Genomic DNA, 14,860 nt, shown 5'->3' on the forward strand with positions numbered 1-14,860 from the left:
TAACATGTATACTTGCAAGTGCAATATACAACAAGAAATACTCCATTTGCTGAGCAAGTATCAAAAATTCTTATACAGAGCTTTTCCTCCTTGTGTAAGTGAATAAATCCCGTTACAGCAATAAAATCACAAGTTTTTTCATGGATGTAAAATGGTTAAAGCACCTTTGAATGTACCTTATGCTCTTTCCAACGAACATTCATAACTGAATTACAAACAGTCAAAATGGAACCATATGATGTATTTCAATATTACTATCTCACTTCATCTAATATCCATGAAAGGGATGCTGCAATCAGCAAAATTAATTTTCTATTATAGCAAATTCTTCTTTGGTGGGTAGAAACTGGCTTTGTTTTACCATATGTGAAAGTTAGTGAATAATTCTGAAAAATACTGGACCTTGCAATTAAGAACACCAATCCTTTGAGGGCAAAGTAGTTATATTTGCTTTACCAGGGTAAATTTTTATTTCCATTTTACAGATAGCGAAAGTTAAGGGGTCTCTCTCAGTCAATGCTAGAATCAATAAGAGAAACTGGTCTAACACCCAATTCTCAGTTCAATAGCTACATTACATCACTACAGATATCTGGATACTTCATTAATGGCTATATGTTGATTTTCAAATCAGGAGACAATGATGGATTACAGAAACTTTATTGCTACTGCATGTAATGATGGACATAAAATTAATTCAAGAATAAATAAAAACCAAAATAGAGGTTTACATTCTTTGATACACAGAACAAGAAAATTCTGACTCAAGATGATTGTTTTAAGGAGGCACCTGTCTTGTAAGATTCCTTGCTTAATCGTAAGTCGGCACCACTAACCCCTAGAACAAAATTCAGCAATACTTTTTCCTATGCAAAGACACAAGTCTGGGCAACTCAGAGGTCAGTTTTAGCCATGAAAGTCTAGCTTCCTTCCCTCCCAGAGCATTAGTGAGGCTTTTGCACTTGAATTTATGACCATGACAGAGACCATCCTGACTGCTACATCCCAAATATGCACATTGCCATAAGCAGGAAAGTACTGAAAGTTTTACTTCCACCAATGCCTATCCCAGTTCAATAAATCTCAATCTTTAGCAAATTCAGATGTTAGTATCACTATTCAGAATCCATGTACTTTCATTTTTTAAAGTTCAAATCCCAAGCACAAAAGAACAGAAGAGGAATGGAAGTCACAGGAGAGAAGATACCAACCACTAGGAATTCTCTGCTGTCCCTCAAATTAAAGATAATGTAATTTGGCATAAAATATACAAGATTACATTTACTCCCAACCCAGATGGTTAGTGACCACAGCACATGTAACAGCACCACTTGCTCTTATGATTTACTTTCACTGCCAGGATCCTTCTGCAATGGAGGAGATGCATCATCCAGCAGAAGAATGAAAGGGAGTGTCAATTCCTCACATCTTCATGGACCCTCTCTATGCTGACAGGCTTTGGACAAAACATCCAACTCAACCAGTTTATCTGTCAACACGAGTGTGTTGTCCTAACAGAGATATCACTTTGAATGTCTGGAAGAAGTCTGTTTCAGGATGACAGAGAGAGAAAAATTAAGAAAATAATTCTAAAGAAAAAACAGGTGGGTTGCCTGGCTCACAATCTGCTCCTGATGCAATGGAATTTAAAAACAAAATGTGATCAAGTCACCACACATAAATATAGGGTTCCAGTCCTCTCAGCAAGCAGTTTATTTCCCTCACCAGGGCAGCGGCAACCAGATTGCCGCTCTGGCTGTACCAAAGCAGGAAAGAGGATGGTCATCTTGAAATTTATGGAGGGGAAGGAGAAGGGTGGGTGGGGAAATTGCTTCTCTGCACTCCATCCTGTGAGGTGACAGAAAATCAGCAATTTCCATCACAGCCAGACCTCACCAGACAGGCAAGAAGCAAAGGCAATGGCAGAGGACAGCACTAAGGACCTTGTAAGAAAGAGCTCTCAGTTAGCATCTACAATTTTGTAAGGCCACCAGTGCACTGAACAAGGGACAACTGAAGGTAGTACTTCAACATTTATTTCAGGTATGCAGTTTACACGCATAGTATTGAGCAAAACTGAAATGCAAATATACAAATACCATAACAAGCGTTATCAAATAACATAACTGGCACTAGTGTTATAGCATACTAATGAAATTGGTGAGGCCAAGTCATGGAGGAGGACTGCAGCCCATGGCATTTTTCTTTTTACCCAATCAAGCTTCCAGTAGCACCATAATGGCAATACTTACAAGAAACACAAGACAGATCATTGTTAACCGGGATTGACAGCCACATTTTTTTTCACGTTTTAGTGAATTACATAGCAAAAATGTTTTCAGCAGTGCAGATGCTTTGGCCAACTTCAGTTTGTGTCTAGCTGTACATTTTCCATATACAAAAGAAAAAAGAAAAAGCCAGCCATATCTAGAACCCATCTTTTGTACTTGTGCAGGTTCTGCACTGTGCTTGAATTCAGTGACTGGGGATGTGCACAAGTCTTGCAAACAGATGTCATGAAAGTTTTATCCACTGATGCCTGAGTGAGTCTTTGGTAGGCTAATACTTCATTATTATTATTATTATTATTATTATTATTATACACTTATCTACCACAGTCATTTTATTCTCTCAAGTTTTCCTTTATAATCCAAGATGGCCAAAGAGGATATTCTGGAAAACATTACAGTAAAATCCTCAAACGACCAGGCACTTAAAACCCAGTCTTTTCCAAAGGCACCGAGAATCTGTGGGGCATTGTTCTTCCCCTGATGAAAGGTGACTGTAGCGGCTTCTCTATATTTATAAATCAATGGTTTCTTATTTTACAGTTTTTGTACAGTATATAGTCACTTTGCCTGTTGCACGCATCATTAATTTATCCCACTCTTCTTCAAAAGAGGTCACTTTTCTACCATATACTAAGTACCAGTCCAAGTTAATTCAAATGCCATAACATTGCTCAAAGTGTGCAAGTATATAAACCCTTCTAACACAGGCTGCATCCATCTCTGGATATGTGATTCATTCTAAATGCAAACTTTTGAAATGTGTCCAGTTATGAGCCAAAACGGTCATTACAAATATTCGTTACTGAAACATACCTGTATAGTCTTTGCAAGACTTTTGCTTCCCTTAGTGTTCACTCTAGAATGATATCAAAGTTACTACTACTCATCTAACACCCACTTATCCCCAGCCCCACATTTTCAAGTGAACAGTGCAGGACGCTATTCAGTTTAGCATTTAACATTATACAAATTTGCCAATTTTGTATCGAATACATCAAGTATATACTTTCAAGCAAAGTTGTGGCAAAAATACAAAACATTAACTTATTTGTTGTGTAGTAATGCACTTGTTAAAGCCTTTGTCACTTCACATAGGTCTGTAACTAAGATCCACATGAAGCATTCTGCCTTACTAGACAGGTACATATAAAATATAATTGCATCAAAACCTTGCTTCTACTGGTCACTTGGGACTTACAGTAGTCACATGTAGTTCAACCAGCTTTCAGACAGGGCTCTTTAGTGGTAAATATAATTTTGCAGCACTTATAGGTCTAAATTTCAGTCTGAATCGCAGTGTTTAATTCCACAGCGTGTTGTGAATGATTGTTGTTGGTTTCTTTCAGTGTCTCACCAATATCTAAATCCACATCAGCTGAAGTTCCATTATGAACACTTTCTTCAGCGATGTAACTCAGCTGTGGGACGTCAGTGCTTGGGGCGGTTGGAGCCAACACAGGAATTCCACTCTGATGTGGAGAATTTTCCAAGCGGTCGTGTTCTACCTCGGGGAGGACACTGACTGTAGTGAAGCGAGTGTGGTAATCATTGGAACCATGGCTACAGGACGTTTTCATACTTTCCATATCAGAGCAACTAAACTCTGAAAAATGACTTGAGTGGGAATCTGCTACAGACGGGATGCTATCGCTCAGAGAGGGAGAATCAAATTCACTTGAGTTTGTGCTTTGTTGCTCCAACAACTGAGCATCCATGTCCTCTCTGGTCTCATTTATCTTCATGCTACTTTTTTTTCTTAGTTTACCTTTACATTTTTTTCCTGCCGTCGCCTCTTTGGACCACTTGGTGGCACTAGATTTACTTTCTGGCAAGCTGGCTGATGAACAACCAGCATTACTACGACCTGGAGCACTGCCATCATCAACACTACTGCTTCCACTATTGTGTCTGAATTTAGCTGGCTTCGATTCAATATCAACTTGCACCTCCATGCTGTTACCTTCCCTAGAACATGAAATTATAAATGTAAATGTTCACTGTTAAAGACATCATATAACAAAATTAATTACCAAAGCAAACTCGTGCCTTTTTTCAATGTCTGACATAAATTTGAAGTTCATTATACTAGTTTGTTTAATATTATTGTTAGAAACTTCAAAGATGAATCAAAACCCCAAATGAATAAAAGGTATATAAACAAGTTGATCTCCAACTTTAATGACATGTTCCTACAAGGAACATCTATTTACTATATTTCACAGTGTATAGGTTGACCCCCAGCTTTCCAATCTGAAAGGTAAGGATTTTCACAGCCACGGTGTATAAGTCAGGGCCAAGCTCGGCTGCCAACGCTACTCACGGGATGGGGACAGGGACAGAGACAGCCCAAATCCTGTGAGCAGTGTTGCTGGTGCCACTCGCAGGGGATGAGGCCATGCCAGCCTAGTGCCGAGCCTGTCCCCATCCCCTGTGAGCAATGCTTGGCTCACAGGGGATGGGGCTACTACTGAATGCTGAGCCTGATGCTGCTTGCAGGGGATGAGGCTGTGCCAGCTTAGCGCTAAGCCCAGCATTCAGCAGTGCTGCTTGCATCAGACAGCCAGGCTCGGCGCTTGACTGGCACAGCCCCAGCCCCAGCGCTGCTCACAGGGGATGGGGGCGGGGCTGGGCTTGGCTGGCGCAGCCTCATCCCCTGCAAATGGCACTGCTGGCGCCACTCACGGGGGATAAGGCTGCACCAGCTGAGTGCAGAGCCCAGCCAAGCCCAGCCCCGTCCCCAATTTTTTGATGTGGCACAATGTGTAAGTCGAGTTTTGATTTTTAAGACACAAAAATTGGGTTTCAAAACCCGACTTATGCACTCTGAAATATTGTACTTCATCCTTTATACACCTGAGTGAGTCTTTGGTGAGCATGGTGACATCTATTAACTTAAATCATAAATGCACAGAGTTCTGAAGGTAAAGTCCTGAAGTCCTTGCAGCTGAAATCCCTTTTAAATGCAATTCAGAAATTTTCAAGAGCAGGCTGGACAGATACTTAGCTGGGATGGTTGTGTCAGGGATGATCCTGCCTTGAACAGGGGGTTAAACTAGATATCATGAGGTCCCTTCCAGTCTTATTTTTCTATGATTTTTAATTGTTCTTACCTATCCAATGGGAGGTAGGAATTCAGAATGGATCCTGCCATTGCTTTTGTACTGGCGTTGTCACTAACCGTTCCCAAGCTAACCGTACCAGATTCTCCACTCAGACTGTATCGCTCTTTTTGCACATCTGCTTGAACTTCCAACCTTGGAGAGATTTACAAAAAAGGCAGAAATTATCTTTATATATTGCTACCAGGACTGACATCCCTAGCTAAGATCAATAACAGCTTTTGTAATACTGGGTGTGTCTACACATGCGCATTTAATGTGCGTTAGCTCAATTTAAGGTGCATTAAGGGCACGTCTGCATGTACACGCCCTTAATGTGCCTTAAAAATGGTGATTTTAGGCTATTCGAGCGTGAATAGTTAAGTTGCATTAGCAAATGTATAGACAAACTAATGCGCATTACCGCAGTGTGTGTCCATTGACTTGGGACTAACTTTAGTCTCAAGTTGATCCACACACCTGCGTTAATGCGCCTTAGCATGTGCACACGTAGACACGCACATAAGTCACCTTAATATGCATTAAGCTAATGCACATTAAGTTTAAGTGTGCATAAAAGCACATGTAGACACACCCACTCATTTACAGCTGATGAGCATCTCCCACACGGAGACTTGTAGTTCACACTTACTGCAGTGGACATTCCTCTTGCCTCTGCTATAGACATTTTTTTACAATGTGCTCCCCTAATTCAAGAGAGAGAGAGAGAGAGACCCAGAGTGAGCTACATCAAATAATTAGTAGTAACTAACAGTAAATAATAATCGTTAGGGCATTCTCAAGGAAAGTAGTATGAGTGAGTTTGAGTTGGATTGAGGAGGGCACTAAACCAACATCCCTTACTTCCCTGGTGAGTGTTCTAACCACTATCACATAAAAGGCTACTACTACCCTCCTCCAGTTCAACCAGTTGTCTTTTCAAAAAAGGCACCGACCTCCAGGACAGGGCTTGTGTTGTGAATCCCAGTACTAAAACAGGGAATTAGAGGCATGCAAGTCCACAAAAGAAGCAGAATTTTAGACATGCCTCTCTGGCATTTCCTACTGGCTAGCTTAGACATTCCCACACTCTGTACTGGCTGCATGAATTCAATTCCTATGCTCTGCACAAGGCCCTTCTGTGGCCAAACCCCAGGTTGTGAATTTCACTTCAGGAGCCAGGCACATAAAAGTTAGGTGTGGCAATGCTGAGTGCTGAACAGCAAATCACTTTGTGAACCTAAAGATAAGGAGAATTTAGCAGTACCACTTTAGTGCTCAGATGAAGTCTACACAGTATTTCTGGGCAAATGAAAGAGGCCCTGCATTTATGGCCTGAAATCAGAGCCATGCCTGGTACAAAGGTGGAATGTTCACTGATTATAAAGGAGTTATATGATTTATTTCTGAGCAATAAAAGATCAGCCTTGAGACACAGCCTTCTCTTAGCAACAAATGGTTAACCTCTCAACAAATCTCCATCACTACTATAATCAGCAGTCCCCCATAACAAAATCATCAGAATCCATGATTCATTCCTACACACGCCTTTCCCAAAATGTGAAATACTTGATCCAAATGCACCAAATGCCCTCATGATAATTATGTGGGGAAAACTAAACAGCATGCCAGAATGAACTCTGAGACAAAAACATTTCTTACAGAACAACCAGTCTCTGACCTCACAATCCTCATGCTCAAGGGAAATCTACCTAACATCTTTAAAAAGCAACCTTGGGAACAAAAAATCATAAGCTGGCTGGACAGTAAGAACCAAGGACTTAACACTAATATTGGTTTTGTGGCACGTTATAACCTACCTGATCCCTGAATTCTTTCCACACATGAAAGGTGATAATGACCCTTCCTCCTTTTGACAGACTTTGATCACCCAGTAACCGGCTTTTCTTCTGCTAATTGTTGGTCTGCTATCCCTCGGAATTCCTCTCCCCCTTCTTCCAAATGTTTTTTTACTATGGGGTGCTAGCTTTCACTCCCCAGATCTAAAGAATATCTTGCATTCAATAATTTGTCTGACTATCCCAACTATGCAGTTGATCCAATAAAGGATATTACCCCAAGTAATCCTTTTCTTTCACAGTAAAGACTAAGAATTGCTGTTTCATTAAACAGAATTTACAGATTATGCGATGGGGTGAGGTGTACCATGGTATGTATAATGCTGCACACATAGTTAAACTGACTTGTCCTCATGAGTGTCTTTCCTGGGACTAGACATATGTAGAGCCAGATCTAGAAGGGAATCCTTTCACTGCCTGCAATGGGCAGCAGCTATGGCCCTTAAAATTCATAAAGCTTGAATATATGGATTTTTTTTCATAGTTTTCATAGACATTAGGGCTGGAAGGGACCTTGGAAGATCATCGAGTCCAGCCCCCTGCCCAAAGGGCAGGAAGTCAGCTGGGGTCATAGGATCCCAGCAAGATAAGCATCCAGTTTGCTCTTGAAGGTGTTCAATGTAGGCGCTTGAACCACCTCCGGTGGCAGGCTGTTCCAGACCTTGGGGGCTCGGACAGTAAAGAAATTCTTCCTTATGTCCAGCCTGAAACGGTCTTGTAGTAGTTTATGACCGTTCGACCTCGTCATGCCTTGGGGCGCTCTGGTGAACAAACGTTCCCCCAGATACTGGTGGTCACCCCTGATAAACTTATAGGTGGCCATCTGATCACCCCTGAGCCTGCGCTTTTCCAGGCTAAAGAGCCCCAGGGCTCTCAGCCTGTCATCATAGGGTCTGCTTCCCTGACCTCTGATCATGTGTGTGGCTCTTCTCTGGACTCTCTCAAGCTTCTCCACATCCTTTTTGAATTGTGGAGCCCAAAACTGGACACAGTACTCCAGCTGCGGCCTCGCTAAGGCCACGTACAAGGGGAAAACAATGTCCCGGGATTTGCTTGAGAAGCAACTATGGATGCAAACCCGCGTTTTGGTCACTTTACTAGCTGCAGCATCGCATTGCAGGCTCATGTTCATCTTGTGGTCAATGATGACCCCCAAGTCTCTTTCTTCCATAGTGCTAGCCAACATAGCACTGCCGAGCCTATAAGGATGCTGCGGGTTTTTCTTCCCAAGGTGGAGAACCTTGCATTTATCGGCGTTGAACACCATCAGATTCTCGTCCGCCCACTTGCTGAGCCTGTCCAGGTCAGCCTGGATCACCCGCCTGTCTTCTGGTGTGGATGCTTTACCCCAAAGTTTGGTGTCATCGGCGAACTTGGCCAGTCCGCTGCTGACTCCAGTGTCCACATCATTAATGAAGATGTTGAACAGTATGGGTCCAAGGACAGAGCCTTGGGGGACCCCACTGGTCACAGGGCACCATGATAAGTGACTTCCATCGATTACTACCCTCTGGGTCCGACCCCGGAGCCAATTTTCCAGCCAGTGGATCGTGGTGGATCCAAGGCGACAATTGGCCAGTTTCTCCAAGAGGTGATCATGGGACACCAGATCGAAGGCTTTTTTGAAGTCTAGATATATGACATCAATCTCTTCTCCCTTGTCCAGGTGATAGGTCACCTGGTCGTAGAAGGAAATGAGATTGGTCAAGCAAGACCTACCCGCAACAAACCCGTGCTGGCTATCCCTTAAGATGCTGGCGTCGGCCAGTCCATTAAGAATGGCCTCTTTAATAAACTTTTATATATTAGTTATTTGGTTTTCTAAAAACTATAGTGTAATATTCTTGTTGGCTTTGATAAACTATTGCATTCTTCCCCAGGCATGGCAATGTTATAACCTATAAGACAGTGGTGAATAAAGGATTTTTAAAGTCCAAGGACACAAACACAAGTTAACTGGAGGGTTACTACTAGGGCTTTGCGAAACTTTGGGTGCTGATTCAATTTCAATTTCAAAGGAGATTCAGCCCAATTCAGCAGCTGAATCTCCAAATCTGAATTGAACCAGGAGACCAATAAAAAGGTCTGACTTGATTTGAAGCTCTCCAAATTGATTCAGAAAAGATTTGGAGAGCTTCGGTCCCCAGCCCCCACCATGGCTGCCTTGCCTGGCTCTAGCTCCTAAAAAAAAAGAGCCCTGCACTCACGGGCAGAAACTGGTGAGACTAGGGATTTTTTTTAAGAGCCAACACTGGGGCCAGGCAGGGCACCCATGGGGGGAGCTGGGAAAGTGGGTGGGGGTTGTGGGGCTCATGGCAGAGCCACCATGCAGCATGGGGCAGCAGGGATTGCCCTCCCCCCCACGCAGCAGCAGTCAGTGAGTGGGGGCTTTAAAAAAAAAGAAAAGAAAAAACAGAGCCAGGAGCTGGGGCTGGACAGGGTATGGGGGCTTGTGACAGACCCCCCCATGCAGCGCAAGGGGGCAACGGGGACCACCCCCCACCTGGCAGCAGCTGGTGAGTGCCAGGCTCTTTAAAAAAAAAAAATAATAAAAAAATAAATAAAAAGAGCTGGGAGCTGACACCAGGAGAAGCAGCCATTGACAGGGCTCGGAGATTGGGCAGGGAATAGGGTCTGTCCGATTCAGAGATTTGGCCAATTCAGCAGTGGCCAAATCTCCAAATCAGTTTCGGCCGAATTGATTCGGAACAGCGATTCAAATCACTGAACTGAATCACTGTCCCCCAAAATCAGCTGAATCCAAAGTGAATGTTAGCTGTTTCACACGGGCCTAGTTACTACTACGTGCTGGACTGTTTTGACATGCAGTATTTGACCTTACTTGTGAATTCATAATTTCACAATTCACTTGTAGCTTCAAAAACCTAAAGACTAAATTACACATGCAGCAATATCACCTTAATTGCCATTTCCAGTTTTATCTCTATAATGCCAGAAAAGTCTTCCCACCCTACCTTTTCCCCCTCACTGTCTTATTAACTAAATGTGACTTAATTAAAAAGAAGATGTTGAAAGGAAGACTAAGGCTTATGCTTGCTGGGTAATGCATCTGTTCTTAAAGCAAACAGGTAATTCTAAAGAGCAACAGTATCTTGGTTCTTTAATGGTTCTGGCTTATGGGTGTTCTGCACCTTGGTTTCTATGGCTACTTTGCATATAAACTTGTGATTCTTAAAGTATGAAAACACAATATGCTTGTTCTATGAATACTGTGTTCTATGAATACATGTATCATGTTCTATGAATACACCTGTATCTCTGCATTAAACAGTATACAAAGCTGTCAAAGAAAACAGAACTAGCTTTTGGGGCCCCAAGGCATTTATAAACTCCATTTCAGGTGTGTTATGAGTGGATGAGGACAAAAGAGGATCTTAGCAATGCAATTGTGCAGTTATTCAGGTTTAGACACAGGCACATTCTTAGTCTTGTTCTAGTAGTAAAATGCTTGGATGAATAATTACAATGCTCATAACATGAGACAGATACTACTTTTCCCCTGCTATTTTTAAACATGGGATAAGTATAATCAATTACAGTGTATCAGAACAGGCATACTAAGGATATACAAAATTGTGATACGGGTAACTGTGGGTAGAAACAAAGTAGAAAACTAAGTAGTTTTATTGTAGGCTTTTACAATAGTTTGTTCATCCAAGCATCCTCCTGCAGTAATACATCGGTCTCAGTCTCCTTTGCAGTCTCCAGGGTTGACTTTGCTGTTTACCTCCCCCTCTACAGCAAGGGTCACCTCCCCTGCCACCTGGAAAAGGAAAGTTCTCTCTCCAGAGTCCAATTCAAGCTCTGATTCCAGGCATAGCTTATTAGTAAATATCTGTCAGCAGTTCTCTCAAGAGGCAGACAATTTACAAATCTCTGTTCAAAGACAAGTTAAGAACAAGCAGTTCTCCAGCCTTTATTTATTCCAAGATTTCCACTAAAGAATTGATTTCCACTTTCAATTCATATGCCTGTGTTCTTGAGCCTTCTGGCAATCCTGTGCTCTTCTTGGATTGCAGGATTTCTACAGTTTCACTGGAGTGTTCCACTCCCCACCCCTTTTCATCTTCAATTCCCATCCCTGCCAAACTCCTTCTCAAGGAAAACTTCCTGAAGAATCAACCCACTTGTTCTTGGGTTGAACCTGTCCTGACTGAACTGGTTCTTTATTATCTGGAGCCTCTGCATGAGCCTTTCACTCAGTACGATTCATATGCCCAGCCAGGTTTTTCAAGTCCTTTGAGCCAGCTCTCTTCCACAGTCTCTACCACTCTCCAGATAACTCTGTTCAGCTCATTTCTGCTTCTCTCTCTCAACTGCATCGTAAGTCTTTATAGCAGCTGGGTACCCTCTACCAGGTCCTGTTGAGGGGGCAACTAACCTGTCACAGGTGAACTGGACTAGTGCACCCTTAAATGGGGTCAGCCACCTTGTCATAGGTTCATTTTAAAATAGCTGTCTATCTACACATTAAGAAATGAATAACCAAGAACCCTTAAATGCTATTTACGTTGAAAGATGGATACCATGGAGTGGAAAGATTGTGTCTTACCTGTTAAAACAGTTGACCATTGCGCTTCCTGATAGACTCCCTGTTATACTAGCTCCAGCTAGTGCCATGGTGCTAGCAGTTTCACTCAGGTTATCTCGAATGGCTCCTATTCTATCCATATGGCTACCACTTGCACTCAGGCTGCCGGTCAGTCCTCCCACACTTCCTTCCCCTATGCTAGGGTTATGTCGTGCCTCTGCCACAGAAGCAGTATCTATGTAAAAACAGAAAAATCTTGAAATTCATCATAAACAGAAAGCTTTTATTCTGCCTTAAAATATGGATATGAAATATTGCTTCTGCAGTTACACTAAAAAGACCTGGACACAATCTACATGATTTGTTGAAACATACTACAAACGTGACAAAGTTTACAACATGAAGAAAAATCAGAACTTGTTTGAGACTGCCACAAAAGGTTGTGTTTGAGAAGTTGCTGGTAAGTTTCAAAATATTGTAAGACTACATAGGAACGGTACTCTTGGGTCATCTTACACACATCTTACCCTGCACCAGAAGATCTTGCCCTTTATTTAAAAAATGGTAAGTTACAACTGTGACAGAAGAGACCAAGAGAGCTGAATTCTAGCCTGCCATTTTTGTGGGGAATACTGGAGGGGGTTGCTCAGAGTGAGCATGGTTTGTCGTAAATAGTCTTAAAAGTAGGACATCCAGAAGCCCTTTCCATACCAGAGGAAGATGGCAGAGGAAGATGGCAGTCTGGACCTAGAAGCAGGTGAAGATTGCTCTCTGATTATGCTCCATTTTATTGGGTGAGGGTTGTCCCCAGATTAAGACTACAGTTTTGTAACAGTTTGGTAAAAAGGGTGGCTAACTGTGCCTGAAGAGAAAGGGGTAGAAGAAAGGGTAGTCCCAGGGAAGACGTGTGGAGTCCAAGGAAGGAAAGAGGGAACTGCAGTGGCACGGTAAAGACTGTTTGTTAAGAGCCAAACAATGTGCTGTGCTCTTTGGGACATAGGCACTGTGGACCACCCCCCCTGTCCCCACACACACACACACACACACACACACACACTCTCTAACGGAGAGAACAACCCCCTTCCCAGGAGTTGACCAAAAAGGATCTCTTCAAGGTGGGCATGCTAAAGATCAGGGACTGAGAAAAGCCAGGGTCCCAAAGCCGGAGGCTTGAGTCTTGAGAAGCTGGCTGCAGGGGGTTCATTCAGGAGAGGGAGACTGAATTAGGTTACTTCCTGGGGAGTCCCAAGGCAAAGCTCTCTCAACAGTGGCACTGATTCTGTGACAATAACATTTCTGAAAGGAGCAGCAGAACAATTGCTAATGGATTTGCTTCTCCATAAGGAATGAAAGCTGACAGCATCTACAGATAAATCATCTGCAAAAATACTCATTTTATATCTCCACTCTCAGCATAGAAGACATATTATTATTTGATTAGAACAAATAACAGCTTTTCTGTATCACTTCTTTTTTAACTCTGTTGAGAGACAGCGAAAAGTCTCTGTTTTCCCACCACCAGCAGGACCCAAGCAAAGTTTGAGATCCTTCATGTGGGCCCCCTGAACTCATGCATAACCTCATCAGTTACTTCAGGGATCCATGTTGGATGCAATTATTCAACATAATGCAGGTCTTTTGGGGTGGGATGGGGCGAAGGGGAAATTGACTGTTGAAAAAAGTCTGGTAGCGTATAGAGCATTTTTCATGTTCTTATATAACCCAGGCTAAAAAAAAGAAAGCTTTCACTTAATGCACTACTGTAAGATATTATAGTATGGAGGACCTACAGCATAAAAACATTTAAAGAAAAAAGTATGATAGAAGCTTGGCTGTTTCACTCCAGGCCCAAAAAGACACCACTGCACTAGCATAGAAACATAATAACCCTCATCCCAGGAGACTTTCCTGTTACAAGCCATGGAGATAAACAGATGAGAGATGACTTGCATAACTGTTATCTGCATAGAACTTTTCCTGCAAAGAAAGGTCTCTCATGCACAAAGCTGTCAAATCCAGAAACTAATTGCAAAGCCCTACATTTACAAAAAATAAAATGCTGAACCTTCTTACCTATGGCTGCATTTGTTCCACCAACATTTATATCATTTTCATCATCAAATTCTATCCTGACACCCTTTCCATTGCCTGCAGACACACCACAACCTCCACTTCGACAGAGGGAGATAGGAACAACTCCATACACATAAGCCAACATAATGGGAACGCCAATACCTATAAAGAAAAATATTAAGTCCTCATATTTAAATATAACTATTTTCTCCAGTATTTTGCATAAAAGCGATCAAAATATGCAAATATTATCTGATCATGCACATAATAAAATTGGAGCATGGAGGAAGAAATGAAGAAAGCTTAGTTTTCAGATGAAATTTGGAAGTAGCTGGAAAGTCATTAAGATGGTGTGAGACTTGCAAGTTGTTCCAGACAGTAGGTCCCCACTAGCAGTGAGATATGCAGAGAAGCAGAGGGCTGCATTAACACATACATGCTATATCTATTACCTCATCATTTACAAACACATTCAAAATATATCACACTTCAAATGACTAAACAAACTTTGTCTAAGAATACTAAAAACTATTTACACGGGAAAGCAGCATGAAGCTATGTCAAACATCTTTAAAACCAGAAATGCCCACTATTAGGGCTTAAATTAAGGGTTTAGCCCTGCTCCCACTGAAGCCAGAAAAAGCTTTACTAGGGACCAGTAGAGATGAGCTCAGCCTTCACTATAAGTGTTACTGTGAGATCTGCACATTTGTTGTGTCCAATTCATTTCCAAATTTTCTCATTTTATAAGTAGAAAAAAAACTGCTGAGAAAAGCCAATGAAAGGTGCATTTAAAAAGGCTGGTCTGGATTAGGCTGTACTGCCACTGCACCACTTCCCACATATTGTGGGAGCTCATTGTTTGGTATAGACAATCAAGCACTGTGAATTAGACCATTTGACTGCCTTGCTGATGGAAGCCTGTGAAAGACAGGATAAAACAGCAGGCAAAGCCATGCCAGATTAACACACTGAGGGAGCCAGCAG

General features: G+C 42.1%; 1 protein-coding gene across 1 annotated transcript in view; it reads right to left on the reverse strand.

Moving 5' to 3' along the window:
• Positions 1–472: 472 nt before the first annotated feature.
• RNF19A (ring finger protein 19A, RBR E3 ubiquitin protein ligase) overlaps positions 473–14,860 on the reverse strand; it is a 184,782-nt gene continuing 170,394 nt past the window's right edge. Inside the window, 4 exon segments of the mRNA XM_025210728.1 lie at positions 473–4,256; positions 5,402–5,545; positions 11,822–12,035; positions 13,874–14,035. Coding sequence (XP_025066513.1) covers positions 3,566–4,256; positions 5,402–5,545; positions 11,822–12,035; positions 13,874–14,035 — 1,211 coding nt within the window. The 3' untranslated portion in view covers positions 473–3,565.

The sequence above is a fragment of the Alligator sinensis genome, unplaced genomic scaffold (assembly GCF_000455745.1).
Source record: "Alligator sinensis unplaced genomic scaffold, ASM45574v1 scaffold974_2, whole genome shotgun sequence".
NCBI classification, from domain to species: domain Eukaryota; kingdom Metazoa; phylum Chordata; order Crocodylia; family Alligatoridae; genus Alligator; species Alligator sinensis.